This window comes from Parambassis ranga, chromosome 3 (genome assembly GCF_900634625.1).
Source record: "Parambassis ranga chromosome 3, fParRan2.1, whole genome shotgun sequence".
NCBI lineage: Eukaryota > Metazoa > Chordata > Actinopteri > Ambassidae > Parambassis > Parambassis ranga.
Window position 1 is genome coordinate 14,690,097 of NC_041024.1, and position 27,241 is coordinate 14,717,337.

The 27,241-nt window shown below is 39.9% G+C and overlaps 1 protein-coding gene across 1 annotated transcript; it reads left to right on the forward strand.

Annotated features, from left to right (window-relative positions):
• Positions 1-361: 361 nt before the first annotated feature.
• LOC114433142 (chromodomain Y-like protein 2) lies at positions 362-27,180 on the forward strand. Its single transcript, XM_028401505.1, has 7 exons — positions 362-672; positions 14,844-15,450; positions 18,541-18,758; positions 23,627-23,799; positions 23,895-24,105; positions 24,521-24,664; positions 24,748-27,180. Exons 1-7 carry the CDS (start codon positions 649-651, stop codon positions 24,904-24,906), a joined length of 1,536 nt encoding a protein of 511 aa, XP_028257306.1. The 5' UTR covers positions 362-648; the 3' UTR covers positions 24,907-27,180.
• The last annotated feature ends 61 nt before the right edge of the window (positions 27,181-27,241 follow it).

The following is a 27,241-nucleotide window of genomic DNA, read 5'->3' on the forward strand; positions in this document are numbered from 1 at the left end:
ATCTTAGGTTAACTGTAAAACCTGTTGTTGGTGAATGAGATGGCTTTATTAGATGCAACAGGGTGCAAAAATGTATATTATATATTTTAAAATATTAACAATAGTAATATATGATGAAAGTATGGTCAATGATGAAGAGTTTTCTCTGCAGCTTCCATCATAAATAGTTCCATCACATGGGTTCTAGATATTTCCTTATGGATGTTACAGGTCAGGTCCTTGTGTGGACAGGTAGAGTGGATCATACAGAGGGATCTGACTCAGCCGGTGTCTGTGGACGCACCAGACCTCCAACATTTCATCTCCCTTTGAGTAGTTGGATAGCAACAAATCTGAGAGGAGCTGGGCGCATGTAGACCATCAGGCTGTGCATTCTTAGCCGGGGACTAATTTCCAGTCCTCCACTTGGGTCTGGGTAAACAGCACCGCCCCGATGGTTGTTTGTTTTAAGTGTGGAACGATCCATCGCAGAGCGCCGGGCTCGATTGACACTGTCTGCTGATCTGCTACTGCGGATTGCTCAGAATAACAAGGCTGCTCGCTAATTCCCGTCTATCGGGGCTTTCGCCGAAACACCGAGAGAGTAGGGTCCAAAAAAAGCCAACAAGGCAGGCAAGAACGCCGCGCCGCCGCTGCCCGCACCCCACAATGGCTTCAGGAGACCTTTACGAGGTAGGATAAAAGCTTGTCCAAGGAAAATGCACTGTAATATTGACGAATAATGGAATTAGGAAGTAAAGGGAAGGGCGTCGCGTATGTAAAAAGCGGTGTCCTAAGCCCTTTAACAGGCGAAACTAACCCCTCACAAGCTTTGCGAAGACAAGGTTGGTTCATTTAATGCTTCTACTTTATGTCGCTTCTGATATACTTTGGCAGAATTCTTGTCGACTGTAGGAAATGGACAAGATGTCATTTACGTGCTGAACTCCTCAGTCTGTCGCCGAGTTGAAAGTCGTGGTAAAGTGACAGCAGCGCTCAGCGGACGGGCATGGTGAATAGCTACAGACGGAGTGATGGTTCTGAAGGTGCGCATACACGCCAGAAGATATTTAGTCATCACAGCCTTTTACAGCGGCGTGAGTGTTTCACAGGCTGTTCGGCACACAGGACGAGACACCGTTTATTTTTACCGAGCGGTGTAAACAAGTCTGTGTGAGCTCGAATTTGTCAAATGATGACTCTCACCGCGTTGGGCGTAAAGAAAAGTTGCCCAAAACGGGTGACAGGAAGGTCAACATCACTCCGGAGCCGGTGCCAGAAATGACACGAAGACCGGTTCCTACATCTAATCAGACGCTTAGTCTTAGCCTTTGTCATGCTGACATGTTGTCATGTGTTTTAGTTAGTGGTGGAGACAGGGAGATGGAGGAGATTTGTGTGTGTGATGATGACTTCCAAGGACACACAAATAAAGTTGAGCACGTTTTACTCATTTGACAAAAAAAACGTGGGGATCCTCTGAATGTTGGAGTAGATAACACTATCAGCTCTCAGCACTGACAAATAATGCACAATGAGTCAGGCAGGACATCGGTAAGAAGACAATGGATTAAAAAAGCCTCGGGCAGCAGGCCTATAATCTTCTGCTGACCGTATACAATTTTGATTATTGCTTTTTATTCAGGAAACATTTAATTTTGGAAAATGATAACACACGTGAAGCCATGTTCTGTTTACTTATTTTACTCCTTTTGTATTTATGTTTGTTAAAAATGCATAATATGTCCTCAAAAACTATGAAGAAATCAAGGTTATATGACACATTTAAGTCATATTGTTGCTGCAGAGTGGGAAAGCCCACTCACCTACTCCTGTGCTGTAGCTGTGAGCATCGGTAGTTCTGAGCAATACTGTACTTTTGTTTTGAAATCATGAATCCTCAAATTGAGAATGCTTCCTGTTCCAAGCAGGCTGTTGGTTTTGATGTGAAATCGGCCTCATGAGGCAGCCTGTGCTACGATTGCTCCGGTCAGTGGAGGTTTATGAATGACGGATCCTTGTTGAACAGTTTATCATGATGTCATGGCAGGTCCACAGTAACTTAAGCTTCCTGCATCGTTTCTGTGCTAACGTGACAACAGCTCCTCGGTTGACCGTCCTGTTTAGACTGGCCAGGTTGTAGAAGCTGAACCAGAGTTGGATTGTGCTGTACAGCTTTTGTATTAAAATAATCAAGATAAACATTTACATAGAGGAGAGCAATGTGGAGAAAGTAATAATTTTTTGAAGGGCTTGAACCTGTGCAGGCTTTGTGGTTTATTTGATTGTGCTGCAGAAGATTGTTAAGACATTTTTGGACTTTGACTCATTCAGCAGGCCTGTTAGGACAATTAGAGATTTAGAAAGAAAATATTTAATTCTGAGGACAGTACTTGTCCAGCTGACAGTTTTATACAGGGGAGGATTCACTGGTGTCACCCCGGCTGGGAATAAGTCTGGATATTTTTTAATGAAGAACACCTTGACACTGTTAGGTTTCTAATAAGATATTGTGAAACCTATTTTTTTTATTAGACGTGTTAGAGTTCTTGAGTTTGACAAGCTGTATTTTAGAAGAAGATGTTAGAGATGCAGTCTGGTCTGAAAGGCTTTGGAATGAGCAGGCGGTGACTTGTCATTGGAACAGGCCAAAACCAAGGTTGGGTAATGAACTTCAGTGCCTGTCTGTTATCTGAGAAATGGTTAAACGCTTCACCTGTATAAATGTGTCCCAAATTCAGTATTCAGTCTGTAAGACTCCATTGAGGGCGTTCCTAAAATGTCATTCTGATCTATTGCATGCTTTCGTCTTCAGTAAACTAGGCCATCAGTCTCTTCCTTGGTTGAAAATGAAGTGTTGTATTGGACAGATATCATGATAACAAGCTGAAAAGGCTGAAAAAAGTGTGTAAGCATTTTGGAAAAGAGTGGATTAACAGACTTGACCAATTTCTCAAAATATACTGAGTTGCATGGAATGATTCTGCTTTCACACAAAAAACCCAATAGAAAAGCATTCAAAGTATTCCTTTGATGGCTTTGTAGGCCTTTTTTGTGTAGAAAACTGTGCAAAAAGCATGTTACAAATTGCATTATTAAACTGTTAAACTAAACTATTTAAAAATCAAATGGCAACAATTTAATGGGTTGCACTTTTTTCGGCAGGTCATGTTCTACGAACCATAGTGTTTGCATATGTGCAAATGTTCATTGAAAGTTTGTCTTTGTACTACACTGTTGCGGGATTGGCTGGATGCTTCCAGGGAATTTAGTCGCTGGTTTTGTATGTAGTTGGATGTCACTTCCTTGTCCTATGCATATGAGTGGTGGAATTTGTGCAGTGGTGTAGATGCTGGTGCAGACCCAGGATGACTGATGCGTGTGGTGGACCGACTACACTACACCTGTAACCACATGTCAGCGTGCACACTACACCCCTGTGTTGACATCCTTGATAGATGTTTCTATGTTGTTCTTGCTGTGTTTTAGTTGGAGGAAGCTGAAAAGAAATTTAGTAACCAGGGGAGTATAGGCCCTCCTCCACTCTTCCAGCTCATGCTACTAAACCGCTCTGCTCTGTGTATGCAGCTCGGCTCTTCTGTCTACCTCCTCCACTCTCCTTTGTTTCTCTACATGTAACTCTGTCTATTTTATAAGTGGGGACCTCCAGGGCTAACAAATGAAGCCCATGCATAAGTGTCAAAAACAGTTCCCCACTGTTGGCTCTTTAGACCCCCCCATGTTAAATATCCAGCTTTAAAGCAGATTCAAACATTACAGCCTGGTGATGGTGGCCTGATGGTTTTGGTCTGTATTGAGACATCCCTGCCCACGTCAGCTCCACTAACACTTCATCTCTATGTCTGTATTTGGAATAACCAGTTAAGCCATACTTTATACAGTCTTTGGTATTTCATTGACACCCTCACAGCTTACCCTTGACGTTTTGTGCACTCCTGTTAAAATGTACTGTAATTCATTTTTAGATTTTAGATTAAATTTCTGCTCAGCCATTACACTGCAATTAAAATAATATCTACAAGGTTAGTATTTTTTAAAAGTAATTAAGGGTCATTTGGGCAAATGTGCCAATACTTGTAATACTGTACCTTCTCAAAACTGTCCTGAAACATGTACTGATAGACACTGTTGTGGTCAAGTGGTCATATTTTACTCATATCTGCTCTAAATATCCGATATGCTGAGGACTACACAGGCCATTAGACATCTTAGATGGGATGTAGTGAAGGTTGTGTGCACTTTATTGCTACAGTGTGACACATTCTTTGTTTCCCCCTCATGAGCAAACAACTTGTTGCACTGATGATGAACATTGTCAGTGTCAGCCCTAGTAAAGTCTTGTTCATTTAATTTTCCCTCAGCCACACTCACTACTACTACATGTCTCATGCTCAGCTATTGCTTTAGGATGTGTGTGTGTGAGAGAGAGAGAGCTGCTTTTCTCCTCGCACCGCCTCCAAGGGAGAGTAACCAGCTTTGGTCTTCATCTGTTTCAACAAGAAGTCACTGCCTGCTTCAAGCCTTTTCAGACCAGACGGCATCTTCTCTAACATCTTCTTCTAAAATACAGCTTTTCAAACTCAAGAATTCTAACACATCTGATTACAATATCTTATCAATAAGGTTGTAGTCAAACAACAAAACAGCCTCAGGGCCCATTATTTTTTTTTATTTTTTTTTTTAGTTACTGTATTAATCCCAGAGGGAAATTCCTTACGGCTGCTGCCAAGCAGTGTCATACAATGACTAGCAAGGCACGCCACAGGGTGAAGTGTCTTGCCCAAGAACACACAACAGTGACTAGGGAGGAGTTGGGATCAAACCACCAACCTTCTGGTTACTAGACAACCCTGCAATACCACTGCGCCACTGTTGTCCCTAAACCAGGTAAACCAGGTTTACCAGGTTTCAGTACCTACCCCTACCTGGTTGAAGGTCTGCTATCATCACAGTGCTTCAGTATGCCATGGTTATTCACATTTTTTCCCCAAACATAATTTTTCATATCTAAGCAATTATATGCAAAGGGCTTTGGAAGATAGAATTTTGAGGCTTACCGTTTTCTCCCAGAAAGCAACATCCCTGTTTTTCTATTTTGAAAGTTAGCCTGCTTCGCTTGAGTAGAAATAAATGAATAAAATAAAGGCCCATCTGAAAGCTCATATTAATAATTATTCTACCAAATTTAAAGCATAAATACCTTTTAAAAAATGAAATTTGGTCAGATTTGTACAAGGTACCTGTGACCTCCTCCTCTAAGCAGATGCTGAGAATCTGAGAAAGAAGCTTACAATTAGGAAAACACTAAAAAAATCCTGCCTGCAATTTCCACAGTCTGAAATGTTGAGCTGTGAAGGGCGAGATCTGGAAGACAAAGTAAATGTTGAGATGAAACGTGTGAATGAAATGTGTCTGCTGAGAAGAAAGGCAGAGCAAAACCTCCTACAGAGGAGCTGTGGGTAGGTTTAGCTGATACAAGGGTGGCGGAGCACCCTTCACTGTGCAGCCTGGCTGCACATTTAGTGTCTACATAGAAGTGTTATCAGAGGGAAACCTAACTGTGACTTACATATAGTGACATATGTAATGTCTGCACTGTAAAAACCATCAGGATAATCGAGAGTAGTATGGAATTTATGGCTTTGGGCAGATAAAGTTGAAACTAAATTATTAATGTTGTTTTGAAAAAAAATGGAGCAGCATATGAGCCAGCCTGCATGGATAGAGGAAAAAATGATTCAACAAAATATTTGCAAATTGTAGATGAAGAAGATTGGCGGCGTGTTGCTGTCTGTGCACAGTTTACACATTATCTCCATGCTTGTGACTTCCCAAGGTGCTCCAGCGTCCTCTGATTCCAGAAACATGCATGTTAGGCTAATTGGCGATTTAAAAATATTTTCACGCATATTACATTTGCCTGTCCTGACAGCTCACATTCATGACTACCGTATTTTCTGGACTATAGAGCGCACCTGTATAAGCCGCATCTGCTCTATTTTTAAAAAAAAAGAAAAAGAAAAGAAATACAAGCCGCACCCAGGCTACAAGCCGCAGATATTTATTTTGAAAAATTAGATATTTACTGCATGTACAGAATGATTTTTGTACTGAAAATGTACATGTATGTACCTGAACAGATTCTTTCCAAACAGTGCCTTTTAACACGGCAGCAACTTTGCTGATTAAAACGGAACAGAACCAAGAAAAAATAACCGGTATTTATTTACCTTAATTTCTCCTGTGTTTTAAACCACAAGTCAACTTTAATCATCTTCGCTGAAACCCATGAAGTCGTCTTCTTCAGTGTCAGAGTTGAACAGCCTCAAAAGCGCTTCGTCACATCTGTCTCCATCAGTCTTGCTCTCCATGTCACCGTCATCCTCCGGTGAAGTTAGCTATGAAGGTGAGCCCGTAGCAGTCCAGCCTTTCGGAACCCGTTGGTGATGGTGGATTCTTTCACAGCACTCCACGCTGTTAGGATCCACTGACAGACATCAAAAAAGCATGCTTTTCGCATGCGGCCGGTTTTTGTGAAGGACTTCTCACCACTTGTCATCCAAGTCTCCCACTCAACCCGGAGTGCAGCTTTAAATGCCCGATTCACACTAATGATAAGTGGCTGCAAATACTTTGTTGTATCTCCAGGAATCACAGCTGGAATGGAGTTTGTTTTCTTGATCGCTGCTTTCACAGAATCTGTGATGTGGGCCCTCATGCTATCTAAAACAAGCAGTGCTTTTTTCCGGTGAAAAAAATCCTCCTGGGCGCTTACCGTAGCACTCCTTTAACCATTCCTTCATTAGGTCTTCCATCATCCACCCTTTGGTGTTAACTTTGACCACTATGCCTTTCGGGAGTTGTTCTTTCGGCATAGTTATGCGCTTAAAAAATCACCATTGGTGGAAGCTTTTGTCCGGATGCTGTGCATGCCAGAACGCAGGTGAAGTGCGTTCTCTCGTGGCCTGTTTTCAACTACATGGATGAGGCACCTGTCTTGTTAACAGTCCTGAGAAAGTCCTGATAGTCAGGAGGGAGTTGCTGACAGAGAGTGGTCCGTGCCCTAATGGACAGGCTTTTACGTCTCATAAATCTGAAACACCATGACGGCCCAGCTCTTCTTGCTACCGCCTCCAACGTCTCACCATAGAGTAATTGACGCTAAGCTTGCGTGCAGCAGCACGGTTTCCTTCCTGGATAGCAAGCTCGATGGCCTTCAACTTAAAACTTGCCTTATATGAACTTCTTCGTGTGGTTTCCATGATGAAGGGGCGAGGATTTGTAAAATAATTACCAGTTAGTAATTTGTCGTGCGTGTTCTATCTGCCAACGAAAAAGTAGCGTAGTTATTTCGTTGCATTGCTTTTTCGTCTTATTTTTTTTTTATTCTACTTCCGGTTACTTCTGGTTAGAGCGTCACTAGCGGTGGAAGAAAAATCTGAGATCTGAGAATATGAGACCCCTTAAGACCTGTTAAACGTGGCTCATATTAGGGAAAAAGGAAATGAGAGCGATTGCATCGCAAGTGCTCCACAGGATGGCAGCAGTCAAGCATGTGTTTGAAGAACAAGCAGACAAAAAAAAGATAGACGGTTGCTGATAGACTCTTTGCTGTTTTAGGAGCTGTTGGTGGCACGTCAGGTGCAGATAAATGATGCTAATGGTTTGCACACGCGTATTGGCATACGTGAATTCTGACTTGACTGTTTCATTCATGACGCATGGTCACAAATCAGATGCACACATCTGATTTAGCACCACTATTTTAACCTGTTCAGACCACATCCTAAAGTAACTCAAGCCTGAATCAAAAATCCAAATGAATGATGGATGTAAATGAGGATTAAGAAATTCAAGCTGGAGCAAAATACCTCAACAACCCATCTATTTGCTTTTTGTTGTGTCGGTTCACTATATAGTTAAATAAGCCTTGCTGCATAAGGTTCTGAGGTTCTAACCTGTTGACCAGTTTGGGCCTTTCTGTGTGGAGATTGTTCTTCGTCAGCTGAGTTTGTTTGTTTTTCACTCTTGACAACAACTAAATATTGAAGTGTTTATTCATGTGTTGTCTTCATCTGCCAAGTTATTTCAGTTCCTAAAGCAACCATTGTTCACCAAATGGGACTATATGTCTGTATAGATGGTTTTCAATTCATGGCAATGTTAAGTACCAAGGTCATTCAGTGAAGCAGTGCAATTCTATTACACACATGATGAACAATATGACGACACATCAGAACATTTCCACAGGAAATGATTCTTGAAAGACTTGGTTTACACCACAACTGATGTCACGGGGTGGGGGGTGATTACTATATAAGATGTATATATCAGTTATATAGCGGGTTATAGTGGCTCACAAAGCACCATGACTAGGGCTGAGTGAGACAATGACTAGGGTTGAGTGAGACAAAAATTAATTGTCCTTGGCCTTTTGGCTCAGACTGGCCCATTGAAACTAATCACACTCCACCCATTTTACACTCCCCTTACCAACTGTGCCACTGCCTGCAATCACTAACCACTGTGATTAGGCTAGTCCAGTGTCAATAAAGGAAAAAAGAAAACAATGAGTTGTTAAGCCTTTTTTTCCAGTCACACACACAACTAAAAACACATCTACCAGAACGCTAGTACAAGATTGTGCAAAATTCTGAACTTCAGAATTTAATTCAATTCAATGAATGAATTTAAATTTAAATTAACAGTTAACATCAACAGTTCCTCAAATGTTTTGTCATTGAGGCAGCATGATTCTGGTCTGAGTGTTCATGTTTTGGATAAAAGTGCCAGTAAGTTTTTATGTTATACTACAATTACTCTATAATGCTGTGCCTAGACCCCTACCTCCAAGGCTACTTTGTTTTCAAATATAATGCCAAGATTCATGATTTGTACTTGCACAGACAAATGAGAAATTGTTTATGTATTATTATTATGTAGTCATTGTATTTCAAAGACAGTAGGGTTTAAGTTAATCAATCGTTATGATTGATTCACAGTTCCCAATGCAAATACATGCCATGGTCAACAAAATAAAAGACAGATCACAACTTGTTGTAAACTTACCTGGAGGTGCTGTTTGAAATGTGAGGTAGCCTTTATGGAGGAGCACTGCAGCAATTGCAGATTGCTCTGTGGTTTCCATGTGTTGTAGGAATTTGCTCACCAAAATGAACGAGCATAGAATTTCTTTTACGTGTGTTTTGTGTTGTAATTACAAAAATCAAAAGTACAAACCGGCTCTGTCTCTCAGGTAGCTTATTTCACTTAAGTGTACTCCAAACAAAATGGCCTAAATGTTTGGACAACCATTTTGAAGACCTGGATACAGCAAGGTATTCTGGGAAATGAAGTGCTATCCTATCATTTTCCCGATTTGAAAGTCAGTACAATTTAAGCAATCTGTTTTATAAAGTAGTTTTGAATGTTAATTTGTGTAAAACAACATAGACCTGTATACTATAGTAAATGATTGTGTACATATCCATACAATGATATCTGTATGAAATTCATATTGTAACCATATGTATAATGTACATTAGTACTGTAAAGCTTCATTGTTAAATATACCTTAATTGTGTATTGTGAATTTCATGGAATTTTAATTCTACTTCCTGCCATTTGAATTTGAATTCTAATAACGCTTCCTGTTTGCAATCGCAATTTAAATTCATTGAATTGGAATTAAGGGGTCATTCTCCATTCAATTCTGAAGTTTGTGCAACCCTGCTGACCACAACCCTTCACCTTACACACACTGTCTCCTAAAGAGTATAGGAATATCTCTAACAGTCTGTGCTCTGGAACATGCTGTGTAACAATCCACGTCTAGTCAAAGCTAAAGCAGTAATCATTGATCATTGCTTATCTGAGCTAATTTGCTGAATACAGCTGCATACTGTAGCACAATACTGAGAGTGAGAGCAGGGCTGCCATTCAATTTTATATGGAATCAGATTTGGTGAAAGTACATTTTATGCATTCCGTGACCTTATACACTGCAGGAGTTACAATTGGCACTCATGGAAAAAAAAAGTAAAGTCAGTCAGTGAATGTGAAGATATTTGACCATCGTTTGTCTCATCTCATTGTGGTAGACCAAAAGGACCAAACCAGCATGTCTGGACATTTTCTTTCAGAAGTAATTTTGTAGTTAAAATGTGGCATCCGAAGAACAGAAGGGAGAGGGGGTGCTGGAGAGAAGGGTTGTCCAAAGACAATAAATCCAGAAAACAAACAAACTAGATCTAGCTTGGCAGCTAGCTTAGAAATAGCTGAAGTTATTTTTATCAATTGACTTTAATCAAAAATAATGATGGGGCTTCCTCTTATTGTTGTTATATATATATATATATATATATACATTACATTCACAAAAATCATGTTGTGAATGTTAAGAGATTTTAGCATTAAGGTAATGAGGATTGAAGGAAAGTTTTAGATTGATGTAGAGCGTCCCTGTAACCATAGCAACTCAGTCTCCTGCCTGAATGCACACAATGTAAGAGGAGAAGGAGCGCTGCTGTGCTGTTTATTGTCATTACTCTGAGCTGCATACATAGGAATAAATTAAAATATTAAATTTTCATATATCTGATGCTGTGTTTACCTATCTTAACTTGATCTATTGTAAACCTCTTTTTTCTCTGTGTGAGAAAACATATATACAATGTGAAAGTTTGTAAAATATATATATTAATGTCCTGATCAGTGTGTGAGGATAGGCAGTTCTTCCTAACCAAACAGGTTTTAGTAAATTTAACCATCTTATCTGAAGCATTCATTTTAAAGTGAAACTAGTCCAACATGAACCAGGATGTATCAGTGTCATATGCAGCGCACCCTCACAGTAGGTATGAAGCTAATTATCCTTGTTATTTATGTGAACTGTGTCACTGAATGGGTTGACCTGTAGGTTATTAGTGTAGATTGTTATCAGTGCTGCAATTTTGTACTTGTTTGGCAATTCTGGCATTTAGAGGGAGTGTTTTGAGTCTATACAAAGCCTGTTATGGATAAGGGGCTGAAATTGGGAGATGAAATGTTCAAATATTTATTTGTGTTACACACCATAGGGTAAATGTGGGCCAAACACTCTCCTTGCATTTTCTATTAAACTTGAAATATGCTAGAATGTCCAAAGACCAGAGGTCCAGTGCCCCCTGTTTGGTCAGTGCTCGTGGAACAGTGCAGCCCCAGTTATTGTGCCCTCTTCACACCTGCTCTGTGTTGCAGCTCTGTGTTCTGTGTGAAGCACACAGAGGCAGAATTGCAGAGCATTTTGTTGAGCCTCTGAGCCACCATCACAGGTAGCAGCAGCGCTGAATCGACCAAATTGATCGAATGGGTGACCCAGCGCAGCTGAACATTCCATAGAAAACTATTGACAAGAGGCACGGCTTTGATTGCACAATGATGGCATCTCCTTTGAAAGTGTGTACTGATGCTTTATTATGCCAATTTCATTTTAAGATTGGACACATTCAATGTAAGCAAGGTAAAATAAAGAAGGGGTCTTGAGGGTTCCTTTGAGTGTTTGTGAAGTGGCTAGGGTCTGGCCCCTATGCAAATTGTGTTTGCAGGAGTTTAAACCTTTCTGGTCTGTATACACAGGTTTACCATGTTTTTCTCTTTCTCCCCTTTCTTCCCTTTTCCCTGTGTGTGTCTCACTGTTGAGTGTGACATTATCTGGGACTGTAAGCGATCTAATCATCTGTTCATTTCTCTGACACCCCTGTGGCTCACCCATCAAAGGCTGTTTACTCCGGTTAATGTGCACAGCACATCTGAGAAGCCAATGAGCAGTTATTACCACCCTCTAATGAAACCTTCCAATCTTTTTCCATGAGGCTCATCATGCCACATCTAAATGAGTCCAAAGAAATGTTTTAACATATTCTTTATAAAACTGTTTGTGTCTTAGTATGACTATAGAATAATGTAAAGACTAAAAGACCATATAGATTATTATTTTTTTAAGTTACCTGTGTTAAAGGGACTGCTTGAAATCAAAGAATCAAAGAGAGCCTGAGGATGTGTGAGATTTTTATATAGCCAGTCATATGTTAACGTACCCCCCATACAAGAGTGAAGGTATACAGAACCTTCAAACAAAATGTAAATGTTACATGCCTGAGATGTGTCAACATTGGTCCTGATTGTTATTTACATTTTGAAAATTCTTCAGTGATGTCTATAGTGTGTTAGGTATGAGGTTGCGTGTGTAGGTGTTTGTGATGGAGCATCTGAAACATGTTATTCCTGTTCTCTTTCTCTCAATGGTCTTTATTGCTTTCATTCAACATGTTTCTCAGGGCTTTATGGAGTTGGCTTGTGTAAAATGTAAATAAAAACACACGAGTATTCATCACCAAATGTACATTAAATGTATACTCACAACACAAACAAGGACATAAACATTACCCAAATGTTACATAGATTGGTAATTGTAATATATAGAACCTTGAATGAACTCTATCCACCAGCAACTTTTCCCAGTGTGGTGTACAAAATATTTGTCCTTAATTGAGAGTTGCCATTACTTCATCAAGTTGTGTTAAATGAACACTGACTAGGCTCAAGGTGGAATGTCTCCACCTTGAGCCTAATCAACACCTTTGTAAATCAAGTGGAATGCAATCAAAATGAATTGCAAAGTAGTAATTCACTTATTATTTGAGTGATTAACGCATACACTGTGTAAAGCTGAACAGTACAAACTGTGCAAATGATGTATTATTTATGCAGCAATACTGCCCCAAAACACAACCTAGAAGCTTAATTTATGTATAATTTGAGTAATCTCTGACACAGTACTTACAGAGCAAAGCTCTCTCCTAATATCACTGTAAAATGGTGGTTAGACCTCAAAAAGCTGATGTTAAGGGTTGGTCTGTGATGCAGCCTGCAGCTCGTCTATGTTCCACTCTGGTCCCTTATCTTTCTTGTGCAGGGAATTAGTCTTAATCTCAAACTTGACATATGTCACAAAATGTACCTTTTTATGATTTGACACTCCCTGGCAGTGTCTCAAATTACAAGTCAACATAGTGGAAGTTTTCTCTGGGAAACATTGAATGTGGTCAGAAAACCAAATGGAAGCCTGCCCATTAGGTTAGGAGTGCTTATGATTCATCGTTTTCTTTAAATCTTTACACATTTCTTTGCATTAGAAAGAAATGGTAAAATGGAAATGCATTAGTAGTCAGTAGTATTTAGATTTGGGTGGTCTTTTTACAGTAACACATATCATGGGATTTAAGTTATAAGCTATAAAGGCAATTTTAGGTTTGCTTACCAAGTATCACCAAAGCAACTAACAGACAGTGAAAACTGGCCTGCTTACTTTGTGGTCATTCATTTGACAGGTTTTTGACTGGGACAGAATGTCTCCACTAATCTATTAAAGCACCTCATGCAATGTTTATAGTCTTCTACCTTCAGCCTGAAGGGTGTATTTATTTCAGCTCCTGGAATAAGCAGTAGGTTAATAACATGAACAGTCCAAAAAGCTGCTAAAGAAGATGAGAATTTTACATAAATACTAAGGTTTGGAAGATTCGTTTAGGAAATTGGTAGCAGTGATACTAACATGGCCATTATATCCTTAATTTTAGACTCTTTAGCCACAGTTGGAGGCAAAATTATTACCCTCCTATGAAAATGTCATTCATTTTTAAATAGCAGTTTTCATTTAATAGAGCAAAGCAATGTTAGAATTTCCAAACATACTAATTTTATTCGGGAAGCTTACATTATTTTACCTTGTACGCAGAAACAAAAGAAATTCAAGTCACAGTTGTATATCCTTTCTGTTTGCACCTGTCTGTTGAGGAATACTAGCCCATTCTTATTTGGTTAGTCTCTCAAACTCCTCCAGATTTGATGGTCTCCTGGCATGGACCCTGGTCTTACACTTCACAGATTTTTAGTTAAGTCAGAGCTTTGTGGAGGGCAGGCAATAACCATCACATTGCTCTCCTGTAGGTAGCACTTTGGGTCATCATCAAGTTAGATCCCTATGTCCAGATGCACTGAAGCTTCCCCACAGCATTATACTGCCACCATCATGTTTGACTGTGGGAGGTGTGATCTTTGGGTTTTACACCTCTCCTTTCTGTGACCAAAGAGCTCTAGTTCCGTTTTATCCCCGCCTCCAGTATGTGTAATTTCTGGTCATGTGGTGTCTAGTCTGGCTTGAAGGTGTCTTTTTTCTTGTTACTCTTGTTACTTGTTCTTGGTCTGCAACAGCAAAGTCTATTTCTCTGTAATGACTATCTTTTTTGACACTTCAATTCCAGACTTGGTCATTTTCACAGGGGGCTAATATCTTTGTCTCCAGCTGTAAATAGTAGAAATGCACTTATTGGTTTTATACCCTGATGGTGGTAATGGTCATAGTCACAGCCATGGCCTCATTTTTCCATCCCTTCCCTGTTAAAGAAGTATCTTCATATTTAGCACAAACATTGCATTTTGAACTCAAGAAGGAACTAACTAGATTTTAATGGCCAAAAACAATGACCTCTGGGAACATGTTTTTGCCTATTAAAGTTAAAGTACTATTGCTATTAAAGAACATTCAGCAAAACTTAAAAACACTACATTTAAAATCTACAAATGAGTATGGGCAGATATCCAACTTGACTGAATGGATGACGTACAGGCATACTTGCTGGTAATTCTAGTTCCTTTCATAACCTGTTAATGTGCTCTTTTGTGCTGATCCATTACACATACACATACACATACACATCGTTTTTTAAGGTAGGTAAAAATCTGCATACCCTTATTAGTCAAAAGGGACCTAACTACTTTCTCCTTTTTGTGCTTCCTTTTAGGTGGAGCGGATTGTGGACAAGAGGCGGAACAAGAAGGGTAAGTGGGAGTACCTGATAAGGTGGAAAGGCTATGGAAGTAAGGAGGACACCTGGGAGCCGGAGCACCACTTACTGCACTGTGAGGAATTTATTGACCAGTTCAACAGCTTAAGACTGCACTCACATAAACGGCCTAAAGTCCCGAAAAATCGTGGGGAGTCCCTCATCCCCAGTCATCCGTCTGCAACAGAAGGCTCCAGAGCTCGGTCTGAGGCAAGAAAGAAGAAAAGGACTTGTGGTCCAGCTGTGGGGGTGAGAGTGGGAGCTGTTCTTGGGACTGGAAGTGGAGGGTCAGGACCTACTCAGAAGCATAGGAGAGTGGGAGTAGGCTCAGGAAAACATGCTTTAGGTGACAGAATGAGCAAAGCCATGACGTACAGGGCTCCTCCGTCAGGTGGCCCGCACTTTGTTTCTGCATTGAGGGTTCCTCATAATGGACTCCAGAATGGAGAGATGGAGCCTCTCATGTACAGGACAGCACCAAGGCCACACAGACTGCCCTCAGACAGAGCGGATGGAGAACTAGGACACATGGAGAACACTGGACAGCAATTCACCACTGAACTAGGTAAGATACTAAGACAGCGAATGAAATGGTAGGTGATACAGATATTGGTATGTAACTATATATACTATAAATCATGATTAACCTAGTTTAGGAAAAAAAACATGTTTAGCTGGCAAACATTCACTCTGTAGAGATCTAATGGCACATATAGCTCATAAAAACTCCTACTGCAGGCCTTTACTACAGGAACAGCTGATAACACATTTGAATTTCACTCCTGGGTCACAGTCCAGGGCCTGAACCATGTTAGTCAATCATTACTTGTGTTTTCAAAAAGTCATTTTGACTTGTTAAACAAGAAAAACAACATCAGAATAGAAGATTTTGTACAAATGTACAGGGACACAACAGTTCAAAATGATACATCACAACCTGTCAGTTCGTCACTTTATTCATCATAATTTACACAGTGAGAACTCGTTTGCGTAAGCAACAATGCCACCACAGCCTGATGGCTATGACTCTGACAGCTATTATGGATCCTAATCTCCTAATCCTCAAAAGACTACCCTGCTCACCTCATTCTGCACCCTCAGCTCCACCCAGTAACCTGCTACAGTGGAGGGTGTAACCCTAATTGCTGACTGACGGCAAAAATGCACACAGGTCATATAGTTTAACTGTGTAACTGTGAGTATTTGTTTGTGCTGTAATGTATCAAACTTATTATGAATGTGTTTTACCTTAAACAAAAATTTGGAACTGGAGATGCCCGTTTAAATGACCACCATTTAACATCCATATCCCATTTCACCACGATACATCTTACTGGAGTATGTGAAGCATCTTGAAGTCTCTAAAGTAGTAAGAGGGCATGGCAGATTTGCTCTTTTGTTTGTAATGCATCTTTACTCTTGCCACTCTCACCTTTTAACAAAAGTCTATTATGTGTCACAACACACTACAAGCTTGAATGGCATGCAGTTGCATTAAGGAATGCACAACATAATGACCAAGATACAACCATGAAAGAAGTCCAGGCGGTCCAGAGAACTTTTTGAAGGCTGTCCACTGTTTTTGTTTTTTTGTTAAAGAAAGAAATTCTGTTTTTATTATTTTTTTGGCCAAGAAGTGAATTGGCCAAAAGATAGTTGTAATGCAATAGAAGATTGTAAACCTGTTTTTGAGTGATTTTTGAAGCACAGACTGGGTCTACCTCTTTATTGCATTATTCATCTAGAAATCACTCATGCTTAAAAACAGGCTGAGGCTGTTTTTGGGAGGTTTTGCTGTAATTTCAGGTCTCAGCTAAATGCAGAATTTGGAACAGTTCACCATCAGAGCCTTTGTTTTTATATCACCATTGACGTTTTTGGCTGAAAAAGCATCACAGCGTTGGCTGTGGTGTGTGCTTGTGTTCCTGAGTGATGTATGACTTGTGTTTGGGTTAGTATTCACTAGATGTTCTTCTTTCTTTCTTCAGTTTACCAGCTGAAGGTCCACAACTGAGATCGATTTTTGGTTTTATACAATTCCATTGAATCACCTTAGCGTTGTTGATTATTGGACTGCTGCTGTAATTGGAGGCTTTGTTGTTGAAATGTTAATGCAATCAAGTTGGAATTCGATGAATCCTGCTGTGACAGTTTGGATATCTTGCAGAGAGAACACCCTCAGATGACACAGATATATGAGGTGAAAACTATCTTGGCACTGTAATGACATGATTTCCAGCTGCAAGTGTTCAGATAAACACATGGAACATAGATTACAAAAAGAACATTATTAAAGTGGCTTCTAGCATAGAGTTAACATCACCTGCTAAAGAACTGCAAAAAAAATATATCATGCTGTGATCAAAGGTCCTTTCAGGGAAGGTTTTAATTAATAAATAAACAGATTTCCAGGTCCTGTGTGAAGGATTTACTGACTCCTCCCCTCCACTGTTTGGTTTGCACATTTTGGGTTACTATAGAAAGATGGCAGCATAAAAAACACACTCCCTGTCTGGATATGAAAGGGTCATTCTAAGCTAATGAAAGCACAATTCATAATTTTAGCTGATTATGCTCTAATGGAAACTTTATTATGAACGATATGTTCCATGTCTGCCTCCAGCTTTCAATGTTAGACAGATAAACAATATGAAACAAAAAACTCATAATATGGATTATACTAAGAAATTTTAAAAGCTAAACACTTAAAGGTAGGGTAGGAGATTTTGAAAACTCAGTGAGAGTCAGCCAGATTTTGAAAGTAAACACACGCCCCTTTCTCTCGGAGCTCACCCCAAAGCCACGCCTCCCAACCAGTCTGTGACTTCGGCCATCATGCATCATACATCACAGGATTGGCTGATGTTTCCAGCGTTTTATAGCTTCCATAGATGATTAATATTCTTCGTTTTAAAGCGAAACTGCCGAACTAATCGGTTGCTATCGGATTGTAAAGAGAAGTTACACTAATTGAAAAAACAATTAATTTAAACAAAAAGTGCATCAGAATGAAATCTCCTATCCTACCTTTAATGCATGATGCTATCTTCACTGATGGTGGTGCAGCGGGTATCACTGTCGGTTGTTGATGGATTGGTGACCTGTCCAGGGTGTACCCGGCCTCTCACCGGTGGATAGCTGGGATAGGCTCCAGCCCCCTGTGTCCCTGCACTGCAGGACAAGGCGGGTTCAGATGATGGATGATATAAAAGACTCATGCAGCAGACCACACAGTGAAACCAAACTTACAGGAAGGAGGAGGAGCAGCTTTTCTAAGCTAAGACAGGCCACTCCATGTGCAAATAAATGGTCAAATTACTCACTGTACAGGATGGTTCTTCTTTTTTTACCCTCAGAAAAAACTGCTTAGATAACCAGCAGTTTAGAAATCACAAGCAAGGTCAAAACTTTTTCTAAAATAAGTCCACAAGGCAACTGAAATGTGCAGCTGTAATGGGCATAAATCAAGTCATTCAGGAGCTCTAGCTATATGATCATCAGACATTAAGGACAGTCACTTAAGTAAAATCATCCATGCTTTGAAAAAACTTTGAGGGACATATGTTTGTTATGTCAGTTATGAGTTTCATCTGCAGTTGTCTAATAAGTCCTAGAAGACAGACTGACCTGTTCTGTCATCCCTCGTCTGTGTCAGGCTCCCCTCTAGCCAATGGAAAGATGCATCTGCACAGCTCAGTAAAGCGGAAGCTGGCTGAGGAGAAAGGCTACGTGTTTGACAAGCGGCTCAGGTACAACGTGCGACAGAATGAGAGCAACTGTCGATTCCGAGACATTGTGGTCAGGAAGGAGGAGGGCTTCACACACGTCCTGCTGTCCAGCCAAACGACTGACAACAACGCTCTGACACCAGAGGTGAGATCATGCACTCCTATGATGTTCTACTGTGGATACACACAGCTTACACAGCTCAACTTGGTCAGGTGTATCGAGAACTATATTAGTTCTGATCTCCGTTGCCACGGATCTCTGTTTGGGGAAAAATAAAACGTTTCCCAAGTAATGGCTGTAGAAATGCCCTGGAGCTGTGCACTACCTCCCCAGCTGCTCCAGGGGATGTTTTCAGGAGACAACTTTAGAAAAAGTGTCTAGTCTACTTGCTACTACTACTAGCTGCCAGGTGTGGAAATGTTACTTGCATGAATCAAATGCATGGCATGAAGAAAAAGTGACACAGATTCCTCAAGTTCGGTCATTACGGGTACATAATAATCCAGTTCTGTCCCATCTGTTGTTACTGCGGTAAAAAAAGTCAGTTGAACAAGTGAAGAAATGATGCTGCAAGTTCATAGAGGAGAACCCTATGTAATTATTTTTGAGGAGAACTGGAGACCCTGGAGATGATTTATAATGATTTCCATGGCTTGCTTTGTAGAATCTCCCAATGCTGATTGAGATAGCAGTGTTTGCAAAAAAGCCACACAGATGATTAACTCCTCTTAAGTTCTATAAATGTTACAGAATATTATAAATCTTAGTATAGCAGGTAGTTCTACATCCCAGCACGGAGCTGTCTGTCATCAGTTCACATTCCAGCATTTGTAAAATCTTAGAAAACCTGAACAACTTACTTATTAGATACATAAAAGCTTTGATGATAAAATATTTATCATATACTATAGCCATCGCAGAATTTTCTTGTTTTTGACCTAAAACAACTAAAAGTTTTGGGTAAATTATTCATAAATTGCTTGCACAGAAAAGCATGTGACTATTTTTAGCAGAACTTTTGATTAGGTCTGATGATTTGCCAGCTGAGTCTTCTCTACAGGCATTTAGGGTGCATAATCTGTGCCAAGCTGTGTTCGTTGGCTTTTTGATGTGTTTTTTCAGCAATTTGTTGATCACCTGCTAACTCCATGTCAGTCAAACTCTTTCAATAAAATCAACTGCGATTAGCAAAACAAACTCTGCATCCTGTAGGGAAGCTCTGATTCATTATAATCTCCCACAGTAATATGTCATACATTATCTAAAGTGCATTAACAGTAATGTCGACAATATACTGTTTTAAACAGGCCATCACAGTATTAGCCATGCTACTGTGGCTGCAGAGGAACATCTGTATAATACTATTTAATGGCTCTCTGCTTTGCTGCTTTGTGCATTGTGATGATTCACTTGTTAAACCAGCATCTTATGAGACTCTTATCAGCCTGTGACTGACTACAATCAGCAGCAGGCAGGTTTCTCCTAATGTTTTCAAAAACCTGCTAAAATTTTTAATTAAGTTAAAGTTATAACAAACTAAACCTACACAAATGAATCTACATGAAGTCATTGGCAGCTATGTGTGTAATTTAACCCTTTAAGGTGAACAATATTCCAAAAGTATGAATATACAAAGGCACAGATGTAAATAGGTAAATGGCAGCTGTGTGACCGCCTTGGTGCATTAGACTCGAATGAAGAAAAATGTCCTTTTATAACAGATTCTTTAGAGGGCCATTAACATAATACTGGGTTAGCCACAGATAATGGCATGTATCACCATCATCCACCTTTGGCTGAAAACTCGAAGCAAAGAGGATTTGTCTCCTCTCAGATTGTAGGCTGTGTCTCAGATCTTCCACAGAGGGGCGGTTCAAGCTTTGATACAGCATCATGGGCACAGCAGCCTGTACTTCACAGGCACTGAAGTGGCCTAAACTGTGTGCACATGTGTGCGTGTGTGTAAATTTATGTGTGACAGTAAGCCCGTAAGCTGTGGGCTTATCAAACAGCTCGGATGGCTCCTTCTCTGTCTCTCAGTCTTTGAAGCTACAGGAACAAGAGAGTCTGCTGATGTGCTTTAGTGAATGGGGTAGCGCGGAGAGATATCCCAGTACATTTTTCTCCCTCACACTCAGTGCTTGCTCTAAGTTACAAACTTGTACTCGTCTTTTTCTGTCACCTTTCTGGCCTAATGTGATGTGATGCTGCTTTTTGAATCCACCTTGTTTTAATGTCATTTTATCAATATACAAACAGAAGGAATCCTGAAACTAACAGATTCAGACATAGACATGATATTTGTCATATTCATTACTTTGTCAAAAAATAATGAATCTGCAGATTCATTATTAGTTTTTTTTTAGTGATATGCTCAGACACTTAGAGCTTTGGCTTGTTGTGTGGTCTTTTTTCACTCAGGACAAACTCTGGTTGATTTTGGCTATGACAACAAAAATGTGTTTGTCTGTTTGATGATGAGCATTCACGACTTGCTGTGTCATTGCAATGGGGTTTTTCTTCATTGTTGAAGATACAATAGACTTGTGCTTCTCTGTGTGATTTGCCATTTTATGCACAGCAGCTGACAAAACACAAAAAGTCAAGTTCCCAAATTTGTTTAAACCCTTGCAGTTTAGACACATTGGGATAAAAGGGGCTACATCTCAAGAATAGTTCCTTTAATGTTGACATAAATACAGTCAAATTACAGAGCAGTCCTTAAGATTTGGGCTGTGTAATGTGGAGTGAACCCTCATTGTAACATAAAAGGAGAAAGTAGATTTTCAGTCATTCAATAATGTACCTGTTCCACTCTATTGTTTTGGATGTCTGTTGTTGATACCAGTCTGTTGTCACTCTGTTTAGTTTACTCTGATTATTTGTATGTTTATCCAAAGTGTCCAGAGGCAGTTTATTCTGCATCCATTGATACTGTCCTGTGGAAATCCAACTCAAATCCAAAGAGACCAGACTCAATACATACTTGTATAGAATATAAAAAAGAATCAGGACAGCCAACCATGCACAGGTAGACAGTGCTTTTAAAATGGACATCAGAGTAACACGTGTTTGAGTAGAAAGCAATAAAAAGTGGCTTATTTAGAGAATAATAATAATAATAATAGTTGCTTTAAAGCTGATACATGCTGCATTAATGTCTCATGACATTTTTATTTGAAGGTAAAGCACAGTCTAAAAAAGGCTTGTGTCAGTTTCAGATACTTTGTGTGGTTGCTTGACTGAATCACTAAAGCTTCTTCTCCTGGGGAGCTGATGGATTTTGTATCTTTGTTGCTGCTGCCATATTTGTTTGTCCACAATTATCCACAAGATCTCTGCTCACTGCACATGAATGTCACTTCGACGGCTCTCTTGTGTTTCACAGAGTGGAACTAGCATCTGTCCATCTGTGCGTCAGCAGGATTTTAACTCACCTTGCTTAAAATAATCTCATTTGCAGAGTTGTCTCACTACTTGCCTTAACTCTTTCCTTTTAATGTTGAAGTTCCCAAAAGGAAGGCATGCCCTTGTGTTATTGTTCTCACAGCATGAGATAGCACAGTTAAAACATGGGGACAGATTATGTGCTTGGTGAGACATAGAGAATTAAGTTCACTCTGAGGTTAAATTGTTAATATGGGTCAGGGGTGATAATCTGATTAAAATGCAGCAACAGAGTGTGTACTTCAACTGCAGACAGTGATGTGCTGGTATGGGGGGGGCTAGGGTGGGGGGGTTTCCACAGGCCTTCTTATCAGGTCAGCTGTCTGACAATGTCAGCTCAACCCCTTTTTTTATTGTAAGAGACTAAGACCAAACAGACCTGTGCTGATGCTGAATGGTTTCTGGCAGGAACTGGCAGGAGGAAACACATATCTGTCCACAGCCTGCTGCATGAATCTATTTTGTTGAAGTATCAAAGTATCCATAAATGAGGACTGTCCAGTCATTAATTTTTTACCATGTTGAATATTTCCGAAGTTCACGTCAAATAGAAGAAGATTCACAACTCCTTCTATTTATACCCACTAGCACCACAGCAGGAGTAACTGCTATCGACATACGGTTAGGTCTGGCAGACAGGCTGTGTAAGAAACAAGCTGTGCAGCATGTTGTCATGTCAACATTATACCCACATCCTACCCCTGCTTAGAAAGTAAGAATAAATAGAAGTTCACCAAGCATTCACCTTCTTCCATTTCAATAAAGTCTCCACATGGTGATACCTGTTACTGTTGTTAGTTATAGTTATGCCTAAAAAATGAAAAACTTTCAGGCTTTTACCGTTTTATCAATGGAAATGTTTACTATACATTATCTTAAATATTTACATTATGTATCTTGAACAAGCATGTGTGTACAGGAATAACTGAAGCCCACTTCACAGTGATATGTTGTGATAAGTGGCATCGTCGAGTCTGTGTCTGCAATAAAAAATTAGCCTTAGGTTAGTGATGTATGTGCTTTTAACTAAGCGTTTGTGTGCATGTGAGCTGCCACATACTGTGTGCTGTGTCATTTTGGCCATTGGTTGAACACTTCCTCTGTAAAAGCCTAGTAGTGCATGTATTTGAGATGCTCTATGCACATGAATGATAGTGAAAATATGGGGATGTGAAGACAAAGTCAAGAGAACAGTGTCCACTTACCAGAATCTGCGTGATGTGCCATAGCCACTGTACAAACCTGCTTTAAAACTTAGGAAAAATACAGAGAGGGTGTTGATGATGGTGTAGTTTCACCACTAGTCATTAAACACTTGAACTGCCAATTTTGTCAGCACAGTGAGACCAATCTTCCATAAAAGTTAAAAGGTCTCTGGTGTGCCCTCTTGTGGAATCATCAAGTAATTCTCAGGCATAACACATAATTCACACTGTAGACAGTTGTGTTGTAGCACATATTTTTCCTAATTGTAAGGATTTAAACCCTACTGTATAATTGACCTTTTCTTGTGTTTCTGGTGAGTTAAAGATGTAATACACTTCTCTCTCCCTTTTTCTTCCCAGATCATGAAGGAGGTTTGTCGAGCTTTGGGTAATGCAGCTGCTGATGATAGTAAATTATTATTGCTCAGCTCCGTTGGGACTGTTTTCTGTAGTGGCCTCGAGCCATCCTACCTGATAGGACGTCTGTCTACTGACCGCAGGAAAGAGAGCACCCGCATCGCAGATGCTGTACGGTAAGAAGGATTCTTTCCACTGCAGACACTGACTCTTTCATCACTTGCCATTCGGAATGACTGAGCCTCCACTGATTGTTCTGTGACTTCTTTAGGGACTTTGTTCTGGCATTCATCCACTTTAAGAAACCCATAGTGGTGGCAATAAATGGGCCTGCTCTGGGCTTAGGGGCATCCATCCTGCCACTGTGTGATGTGGTGTGGGCTAGTGAGAGGGCTTGGTTCCAAACTCCATGTGCTGCCCTTCACCTCACCCCCTCCGGGTGCTCCTCCTACACCTTCCCACAGATACTGGGTGTCGCTTTGGTGAGTCCAAGCAAAACAGTGTGATTCAAGTAAACATCTCACAAGAGCAGCATCTTCTTAATCTCAGACTGTGGACATCCATGTGTGTGCATTCATGATGTTCATACCCCTCCCTAACTTAAATGTATACTCTCTACAGACAGAGAATACATTTAAAAGCCTAGTTTGTTGGTTCATGATCTTTGCAATTTTGGTGGCCGCTTATTTCTGATGTGGCTTTAAGACATGGTGGGCCACTGTGCATGAAGATTTCTTCCGTTGGAACTTATAGGGATTTGCTTCATATATTTCCCCTGCCATGGATATCTCTATTGGCCTAATTAACAGTTATACTAACTGTGCATGTGTGCTGTTAAACTGTGTGTGCTCTCAGCCTCGGTCATTAGCCCAAACAAAACATTTCCCCTGATTGCAGGCCAACGAGATGCTGTTCTGTGGAAGAAAACTCACAGCACAGGAAGCATGCAGTCGTGGTCTGGTGTCTCAAGTCTTTTGGCCAACCACATTCAACCAGGAGGTGATGCTGCGTGTGAAGGAAATGGCATCTTGCAGTGCAGTGGTAGGTCCTGATCAAGACAACCCAGAAGGCAAGACTGTGTCTCCTGTCTGACCCTCACCTCTCTCTTTCTCTGTGTTCAAAAGGTTTTAGAAGAATCCAAATGTCTGGTGAGGAGTATCCTCATGTCAGTCCTGGAAGAAGTGAATGAGAAAGAGTGTCAGATGCTTAAGCAACTGTGGTGTTCAACCAAAGGACTTGAGGCCCTCTTCAGTTACCTGCAGAACAAGACACATGAAAAGTGAGGCATCCACAGCCAGGAATACCCAGGATGACAATGCTGTGATGTTAAACTGCTTTATTGCTTCCATCTAGCAGCAGAGGAGACTCTGCTTACACTCTGTTTCATGATCATCTTTTGTAAAGCAGCTTTACTTTATCGGAGCCTCGACTGTCCAGGTGTCCACTCTCTTTTTAAGGAGTCAGAGAGTAAAGGGCCAAACATGCATCGCTTTAGAAGCATGGAGGGGCAGAGTGCTTCTGTACGTATACAAAGGTTGAGTTAAAACCAATGTTTGACTGCACATGACTAAGAAATGATAATATATATTAATATATATTTGAGTGTAAAAAGCTTTCTGTCCATCGGATGCATTTGTCAGGATTTTCTTTTAGCCTCTTTTTGTTTTTAGTTATGAACCAAAGTTTGCATGAGAACAATGTCGCTTGCTCTGTACCAGGCACATTCCCTCCTCTCTGTACGGACCTCCCACAAACACTCAAACACATTTTCTAATTCAGCAACTGCTGAAAACTATACAGAGACTTTGTGTTTTCCAGTCACTGTCAATCTGTCTCTGCATCCTTATACAGTTTCTCACCTGCAGCAGGACAGCTTAAGGTTTTATTTATACAAATAAAATCTTGCAATACGTATATGGAAATGGAGAACACTAGAAGTTTAACAGGAATGCAACAGCAGTAATTATACGTGATTAAATTAAAGGCACATATCAAGTGGGGAATGAATTTCAGTATGTGCTATATAGGAGCTTTACATGCAAATACTGTGATGGTTCATATGGTCTGTTTATTTTTTTTAATCTGCTGTTGCTGTTGCCTGACAGTTCTTTTAGTGGTGTATTTTTTAAGGGCACAAAAAAATAACACTTATGACTTGGTCCTACAGTGTCCTCCTTGGTTGTCAGTGAAAAATATTGTGGAAATGGAACATTTGTGTAGCAAATCTGTCCCTACCTGCATGTGATGATTCAAACTTTTATATTGCAGTGTGTATTATATTTAGGGACCTATTTTGTTTTACCAAGATGTAAATGTATGTAGGTTTGTGTAAATTGTTTTTGTAAAAACTCGTCCATTTTGCAGTTGTACACATGCAGTACAGAATTATATATCTAAAATGTTTTTAGCGGCTACATACCGTTTTCTGTATCTCTTTGCATGTAATATACTGTATAAATGTGTCAGGTGTTTCAGTACCTTGTATTTCAGGGTACGTTTTGTACCAGCATTGTAAATGTCGCTGTTTATTTTTGTATTTATTTGAGATAACTGTTTGGTTGTGCAGTGCCATGTGGTTTCCTTTTGCTCTAGAGGCACCCCAACTCTTTTAGTGGCCCTTTCTAAATTATTAACAACAACATGGGTCAGGAAAGTGGATCATTTAAATATAAAAACCAAAATGTACACCATGGTCACTTGAATGTTTACCTTTTGAATTATCAGAGTAGTATTTTGTTATAAATTATCAACAACATCAAGTAATTTAATGTATATTGTGTTTTATTAAGGTTTGTATATGAATAGATTGATATAAAAATGACTTTGGTTTTCACACATATGAGATATTTAAATCTTTTTCAGTCTTCAGCTTTGTCAGTGATCATTAATTGGTTAAAAATAATGGTTTGATGAAGCACTTTTAATTCATTAAGTACTCAAAAACAACACATTTTCATTTTAATTTTCATTTATAAGTTCCTAATCACTTAGATGACATAATTGTCCCCATTTGCTGTGTTGCTCAAGAGTCCAGAGTAGAGTTGACAAGGATGTGTGTGTGTGTGGCTACTGTACAGCATTTAATGAATGCAAATCTCTCAGGTCTGCTGAGTGTCAATCACACTGATCCTTGAAGACAGAGGTTTCTGTATATGAAGTCATTTATTTATTTTGTGATATATTGAGATGGAAAAACAGAATTTCTGTATGTCCCTATTTTAGACTACTGGTTTCTCTTCTAGACTCCTGATCCAAGTTCCCACCACAGTATGTGGTGATGACATTTCAAGTAAATCAAACAGAACTTTAATCATTCACTTTTGTTCCATTATTTATTACAGATGACCGTACTTTGGACAGGTTTCTGTGTTTAAGGGGTTATTTTTTTAAAATCTCTTGTGTTCTGTTCTTCTTTCTGTCTCTCTCTCTCTCTCCCTATGTTGTTTAAAAGCACACCCTGGGGTGCCTTACACTTTAAATGTCTGTCAAAGATTGATGATCCATACATCGTGATGGGTAGAGTGAACTGCTTCAAATAAAGAAACAGTACTCTCACATGTCTTTTTGTTTATTGGTCAAAACTCTAAACACGCTGCTGTCACTTTTTCCTCTCACCTA

Bases quoted from the DNA above. Each gene is read 5' to 3' on its own strand.
- LOC114433142 (XM_028401505.1), top strand. From the start codon at position 649: ATGGCTTCAGGAGACCTTTACGAG. The intron at 23,800-23,894 runs GTAAGAAGGATT...TGACTTCTTTAG, and splicing joins CGCATCGCAGATGCTGTACG to GGACTTTGTTCTGGCATTCA. The intron at 24,665-24,747 runs GTAGGTCCTGAT...TGTGTTCAAAAG, and splicing joins TGGCATCTTGCAGTGCAGTG to GTTTTAGAAGAATCCAAATG.